Here is a 7,500-nt window from a genome sequence, read left to right on the forward strand (position 1 = left end):
GCGGAGATTCAGTTCGGATGGAGTTAAAAGCGGCTAACTGAGCGGAGAGCAGCCGGCAGAGAGGCTTCTCGTCCCGGGTAGACCCAGAGGAGTGTCTCGGTGTGGTGGAGGTTTGAGCCGTGAGAAACATGGCGGCGATGAAACGTAAAGGTTCTCCCGGTGTCGTTGATGTGTTAACGGGACTTTAACCGGTGAAAGTGGAGCCGGTGGAAGCGCGCTGAGCTAACGTTAGCATGTTAGCATGTATGTGTTGCAGAATAACTGGTCTCATGTCAACGTGCGTCAGCGTTTACGAGGCTTTAGTCTGTCTCAGTGATATGAGGCTGCTACCTGTTAGCCTCCTGTTAGCTACACTCATACTCAACATGTGTGCTGTCGGTAGTACTGTACCTAGTACTAGTACTACAGAGGTGTTGAAGTTAAACTCCCCTCCTCACCCTCAGTGACTGATGCATTGTTTCATACATTCATTCCTATGACTTGGTCTCAGCCCCCCAGGTTTGTTCACTGCTTCATGTCACAGAATGAAGTGGTGAGTCTCTGATGTCTCCACTGAGCAGCGCTGGTTCACTTACTGTTCCTCTACTAACAGACGGTTGATGAGAACATGTTCGCGCTGAGAAACCTCCGTTTCATCAGAATGTGTGTCTTCTGTCTTCATACAGTCAGAGCATGTGAACGCAGCTCCCACTGTTCATCAACATAATGCACCGTAACTCAGAGATGACGACGGTTACCCGGCGATGTCCGGTAGTCTCCGGTGAGAGACGGCCGGTGCGCGTTGTGACTCCGTCTCTTTTGTAGTCCTCTCCTCTTCATAGACTCGTATGTTCTTCTGGTGACGGTGCGTCTGGAGGGAGGCTCCTACGTGACGTCATTCATGATCCTGAGAACGTTCCTCAGACCGACGTCTTCTCAACACTAGTCGTCCTGCAGTTTGTATCTCTCCACTTCTCTGTGGCGTCTGTTAGCTCGTCTTTAGTTTATCTCTACTTCTCCACACGCTGCATCAACGTAGTCTGATGAAGACTCCTCCACACGCCGCATCAACGTAGTGATGAAGACTCCTCCACACGCCGCATCAACGTAGTGATGAAGACTCCTCCACACGCCGCATCAACGTAGTGATGAAGACTCCTCCACACGCTGCACCAACGTAGTGATGAAGACTCCTCCACACGCCGCATCGACGTAGTGATGAAGACTTCTCCACACGCCGCATCAACGTAGTGATGAAGACTCCTCCACACGCCGCATCAACGTAGTGATGAAGACTCCTCCACACGCTGCACCAACGTAGTGATGAAGACTCCTCCACACGCTGCACCAACGTAGTGATGAAGACTCCTCCACACGCCGCACCAACGTAGTGATGAAGACTCCTCCACACGCTTCATCAACGTAGTGATGAAGACTCCTCCACACGCCGCATCAACGTAGTGATGAAGACTCCTCCACACGCTGCACCAACGTAGTGATGAAGACTCCTCCACACGCCGCACCAACGTAGTGATGAAGACTCCTCCACACGCTGCACCAACGTAGTGATGAAGACTCCTCCACACGCTGCACCAACGTAGTGATGAAGACTCCTCCACACGCTGCATCAACGTAGTGATGAAGACTCCTCCACACGCTGCACCAACGTAGTGATGAAGACTCCTCCACACGCCGCACCAACGTAGTGATGAAGACTCCTCCACACGCTGCACCAACGTAGTGATGAAGACTCCTCCACACGCTGCACCAACGTAGTGATGAAGACTCCTCCACACGCTGCATCAACGTAGTGATGAAGACTCCTCCACTGCTGGTTTGGTGATTTACTGACAACGGTGTGGATTGCATTAAAAACAACTGTTAGTGCGATAACGCGTTAAGTTGCAAGTACCTCAAAGTTCTACTTGAGTAAAGGTACTTGGTTGCTGCTGCTGTTCCTCCTGTTACGGATTCATATGTCGGGGTGGACACATTAACGTGAACATGTTACTAAAGCTGCAGGTGATAACGTGACTGTTTGTGTGCAGGTGACTCACCTGGAGAAGACTCACAATGCCTGGAAGGTAAGCAGCCACGACTAACTTTAACTCTGTGATTGATTAGTCAGACTGGATCAGTGACTCTGTGCTCTACTGTCAGACTGTAGATCAGTGACTCTGTGCTCTACTGTCAGACTGTAGATCAGTGACTCTGTGCTCTACTGTCAGACTGTAGATCAGTGACTCTGTGCTCTACTGTCAGACTGTAGATCAGCAGATCAGTGACTCTGCTCTACTGTCAGACTGTAGATCAGCAGATCAGTGACTCTGTGCTCTACCCCTCAGACTGTGGAGTAAGGCCATCTTCACCGGCTATAAACGAGGTCTGAGGAACCAGCGTGAACACACGGCTCTGCTGAAGGTCGAGGGCTGTTACAGCAGAGACGAGGTGGACTTCTACCTGGGGAAACGCTGCGCCTACGTCTACAAGGCCAAGAAGTAAGTCTCTGTCTGTCTCTCTCTCGTGTTCACACAATGTTAAACATTTTTATTTTGTGCACATTAACTCCGGTGAACAGAGTCTCTATGAGGACCTTGAACGCCTCGTTGTCACAAAGATAATAGTGTCTCAATAACTGTCTCCACTCGGTCGTCTCGTCCCTCGGCGTGAATGAAACGCTCCTGCGTGCGTGTGTGTGTGTGTGTGTGTGTGTGTGTGTGTGTGTGTGTTAACCGATCCCTCCGTTGTCGTCTGCAGGAACACGGTGACGCCGGGCGGTAAGCCCAACAAGACACGTGTGATTTGGGGCAAAGTGACCCGAGCTCACGGCAGCAGTGGGATGGTCCGAGCCAAGTTCAGCAGCAACCTGCCGGCTAAAGCCATCGGACACCGAGTCAGAGTGGTGAGCCCAGGGGTCATTATGGGATGTCATAGCAAGCACATTACAATATGAAGAAGAGACGAGTATCGATCTAGACTGTGTGGATCTACCTCTCTGTGGGGGTCCAAAACCCATGTAAGATCAGATGTTACCATTTTATTGTGGCGGTCTGTGGCTTCCTGTCTTTATTGTGACGGTGTGACTTCCTGTCTCCTAACAGATGCTGTATCCTTCTCGAGTGTAAAGAGGAAACATTGCAGATGTTCTTGTTTGTACAGAAACAATAAAAGTGATGTGAGGTCCACCAGTGATTCATGTCTTCATTTAATCAACCCATCATCATCATCATCATCATCATCAATAATCATTATTATGATCAATAAGAAGACAGCGCTCATCTTCAGTCACTGATGTTAAAAACCACAAACCAAGACAGAAATCTAGGTGTAGTTATGGATTCAGACCTCAACACCACATGAAGACCATCACAAAACCAGCCTCCTATCAGCTGAAGAACATCTCAAGGACTAGAGGACTTGTGTAGTAGACTGGACTACTGTAACGGTGTGTTCACAGGTCTCTGTAAAAAGTCAGTCAGAACGCTGCAGCTGATTCAGAGTCCTCACTAAGACCAAGAAAGTGGATCACATCAGTCCAGTTCTTAGGTCTTCACTGGCTTCCTGTCCAACAAAGACTTTAAAGTCCTGCTGTTGGTTTATAAAGCACTGAATGGTTCAGGGATCTGCTTCTACCTCATAAACCATCCCGACCCCTCAGGTGGTCTGGGACCTGGTCTACTTCCTGTTCCAGAGTCAGAACTAAACATGGAAGCGTTCAGTTCTTCTGCTCCACACATCTGGAACAAAGACCCAGAAAGCTGCAGGTCTGTTGAGACCCTCAGCTCCTTTAGATCCAGACTGAAGATGTCTGTTTAATGCTGAACCACATTCAAGATATTAATCTACAAAAATCACAACAAAACGATGACGAGAATAAAAACAGACGTATCAGTAAAGGGGGTCACCAAACACTCTTGTCAACCTTTGACCCGTACTCTCCGGACCAGCTGAGATCTGTCCGTCTCTTCTCTTGTGTCGTCGTCCTCTCCAGTGTTGATCGTGGGTCCCTGCTTTGCTCTGATTCTTGGGTAAAGAGTCAGTTTTTCCACACAGTGTGTTTCCTCTAAATGTCCAGACACTGAGGGTCACGTAACAACCGGCTCCTTGTGATGTCCTGTTGAATTAGGTATCAGTCCGGGGGTCCCTGGGAGTCCTGTAGTTTAGAGTCTCCAGAGTCTGAATGACTGTCCCAGAATGTTTGTCTTTGTATACATGACCAGAAGATGTGTGAGTGATTAACACACTGTCTCCAGCATTGCTGCTCTTTACCCACTCGTTCATGTTTCATATGTGTTGTAATCAAAAATCAGATTAAGTTCTTCTGACTGAATTCCCTCGTCTTCTGGAGCTAGGTGAAGTCTGTTGTTCTACACGTGGAATGCTTCATGTTCATTTCTACTTCCACTTCACTTTTACACAGTGTGTTTCCTCCGTTTCGTTTTTGTGAACTCCTGTACAGTTTGGAAGCCATCTTTGAGGGGGTTTGTTTGTGTGCACCTGTCAACACTTCACTTCATTACCTTCTGCTGAAATTCATTTTTTCATTTCTGTGTCATAGAAACGTCTTAGCTGTAAATATCTGAACAGGTCACCGTTTTCTAAATAAATTTCTCCTTTGAGTTTTTCAAAAGTTTTGAAGTTGTTCCCTCTATGAGTGTACATACCGCAGGTCTGAACCTGGGGGTCTGAGGAGGCCAAATCACAAGTTTACTGTCTCCTTCCAATTAGTATTTTTTGACTATCTCATTCCAGATTTTCAGTGATTCTTCTAAGATGGAATTTTCTCCCTTCTGGTCTGTATATATTCTTCTAGCCTGGCCTGAGGTTCAGATTGAGCTCAATGTGTTTCCATCCAGCTTGATATTGGGGAGCACCAATAGACAATGTACCTCAATTGAGCCGCGTAATAGTGTTCTCTGAGATTTGGCAGTGCTAGGCCTCCGTTTTGCTTGTTGATTTGGAGAGTCTTAATTTGACCCTTGGCCTTGCTCCTGCCCAGATAAACCAGGATATCTGTTGATGCTGTAAACTGAGATTCTGGGATTGTGACTGGTCGTGATGAGAAAAGGTACAGCAACCATGGCAATACATTCATTTTCACCACCTCAATTCTTGAACTAAAAGAACTACTACTACCACTACTACTACCACTACCACACACTACTCCCACTACCACTACCACTACCACACACTACTACCACTAACACTACTACGACTACTAATACTACTACGACTACTACCACTACTATGGCTACTACCACTACTACTACGACTACTACCACTACTACGACTACTACCACTACTACGACTACGACTACTACCACTACTACGACTACTACCACTACTACTACTACGACTAGTACCACTACTACTACGACTACTACCACTACTACAACTACTACCACTACTACTACTACGACTACTACTACTACGACTACTACCACTACTACGACTACTACTACCACTACTATGACTACTACCACTACTACGACTACTACTACTACTACCACGACTACTACCACTACTACTACTACGACTACTACCACTACTACTACTATATCATTTTAAGTTGATGTTTGATTATCATGTTAATAATTAATCTTTTTTCTACTCGTATATCTTTGTTTATTTATACTATAATATACATATATATACTACTATTATTATTATATAGTATTATATATATATAATACTATATAATAATACTATATAATAATAACATATATAATAATAATAACATATATATAATAATAACATATATAATAATATAGATAATAATAATAATATATATAATAATATATAACAATAACAGTGTTCTGTATGATTTAATCAGATTTAACTGGTGACCGTTTACCTCTCCTCGGCTCCACAGCGCCTCCTCCGGCCTAACTAAACTTTATCCTCCGTAGTGACTTCCTGTCTCCTCCTCTTGTTGTCTCCTCTCTCCTCTGTTGTCTCCTGTCTCCTCGGTGTGAGTGTCTCCTCCTCTGTGTCTCTCTGGTTCTTCGGCTCTGATGGACTTCACATAAACTGTCTGTCTGTCTGTCCTCTTGAGACACAGGCAGAAGCGTCTCTGGTGCTAGCGCTAACTAGCCCGCTATGCTAACCCGGTTAGTTAAACTAGCCCGCTATGCTAACGTCTGTTAAAGTGCCTGTTTTTCAGAGCGAGTCTGGTGAAGTCGCCTTAAAGCTAAAGGTGCTAGTAATGCTAACAGCAGCTAGCATCGGCTAAAAGTGGTTAAAAGCCTTTAGATGTAGAGTTCGGCCGGGTTGAGCTCTGTTGTTCTCTAAAGTTAAAGTGTCCTTTAGTTTAGAGCCGTGACTCTTAACTCAGGAAGCTTTTGCATGTAGTCTGGTTCACATGAGAGAAGTCCTTCTGGGTTAAAACCGGGTCTAAATGCAGACCGAGTTTGGTTAAATGTCGTCAGACACAGTTAGACTGTGTTACAGATCTAAGTGTGCTAAACAGGTCCAGTGTTGATCCAGGTTATGACTGGGTTCACTGGCTCTAGAGGGTCTAGAGGCAGGTGGTCCTGGTTTACAGATTATTTGGTTTCTGAGTTGAACTAGACTTAGTCTGGTCTTCTTAAAGGATTTCAGTCAGTGTCTGCTTTAAAACTGTGTTTAAAGTAAGTCCTGAGATCAAACCAGACTGGTCCAGTGTGGATGTGGGTCATTAAAGGGGGTTCACTGGGTCTAGAGGGTCTGGAAGCAGGCGGTCCTTGGTTTAAGTGTCCTTATCTGTGGTTCTAGCCGGTCTGCATTTGGTTTAGAGTTCAGTTAGACCTGATTCACAAAGAGAGACACCAGTCTGGGTTAAACCTGGGTCTAAATGAAGCTCATTTCTTTAAGTGTCTTTGCTGTTGGTTTGTGGTTCTAACAGGTTTTGTTAGACTCAGGCTTAATGACTGTAGTCTGGTCCAGCTTACATAGAGGGCTGACTTTAGACTGGTTTTAGTCAGACGTGGACTTGTCTGTGTTTCTGTTGCTGGTCTTGGATGCGGTTAGTCCAGGTCTAAGCGGGGTTTAGTCCCAGGTTTAGCTCACGATGGCAGAGCTCCACCAGACTCCCACCTCGCTGTGCTGCTGCCGTAAATCCCTGCCGGTCTCTGGGGCCCCCCGGTGTGTCGGGGACTCCGGGTCCCGGCCCTCGGCGGGTCCGGGACCCGGGACCCCGCGGTGCCCCCTTGTGGACGTGGCCTCGGCGTCTAACTTCCGCTGCTTCCAGCTGCGACACCTCCACCTGGACCTACGGCTCAACTTCGCCGTGAAAGAGATGAGCGGCTGGATGGTTCTGGACCTGGTCCCAGTGCAGCCGGGGGTCCAGACCCTGGTCCTGGACTCCCACCCCTCCCTCCTCATCCAGTCCATAGACTGTAAGGTGCCTGGGTCCGGACAGGAGGAGCCGGTCTCCCTCACGTACCGGGTGGACCCGTTCACAGACTACGGATCCTCTCTGAACATCAGTCTGCCTTCAGCAGTGAAACCGGGTCGTCTGATCCAGATCACGGTCCGGTACAC

The 7,500-nt window shown here is 47.0% G+C and overlaps 2 protein-coding genes across 2 annotated transcripts in view; both read left to right on the forward strand.

Annotated features, from left to right (window-relative positions):
• The window catches only part of rpl35a (ribosomal protein L35a), a 3,373-nt gene extending 209 nt beyond the window's left edge, over positions 1-3,164 (forward strand). The window contains exons 2-5 of the mRNA XM_068705259.1: positions 2,028-2,063; positions 2,325-2,477; positions 2,737-2,881; positions 3,081-3,164. Coding sequence (XP_068561360.1) covers positions 2,053-2,063; positions 2,325-2,477; positions 2,737-2,881; positions 3,081-3,104 — 333 coding nt within the window. The 5' untranslated portion in view covers positions 2,028-2,052 and the 3' untranslated portion in view covers positions 3,105-3,164. The remainder of the gene's footprint in view (positions 1-2,027; positions 2,064-2,324; positions 2,478-2,736; positions 2,882-3,080) is intronic.
• Positions 3,165-5,861: 2,697 nt separating this feature from the next.
• rnpepl1 (arginyl aminopeptidase like 1) overlaps positions 5,862-7,500 on the forward strand; it is a 10,537-nt gene continuing 8,898 nt past the window's right edge. The window contains exon 1 of the mRNA XM_068705271.1: positions 5,862-7,500. This exon is cut by the window's right edge and continues 19 nt beyond it. Coding sequence (XP_068561372.1) covers positions 7,028-7,500 — 473 coding nt within the window. The 5' untranslated portion in view covers positions 5,862-7,027.

The sequence above is a fragment of the Cebidichthys violaceus genome, unplaced genomic scaffold (genome assembly GCF_023349555.1).
Source record: "Cebidichthys violaceus isolate CVI_PGR_0920_01 unplaced genomic scaffold, fCebVio1.0.p SCAF_1, whole genome shotgun sequence".
Classification (NCBI taxonomy): Eukaryota; Metazoa; Chordata; class Actinopteri; order Perciformes; family Stichaeidae; genus Cebidichthys; species Cebidichthys violaceus.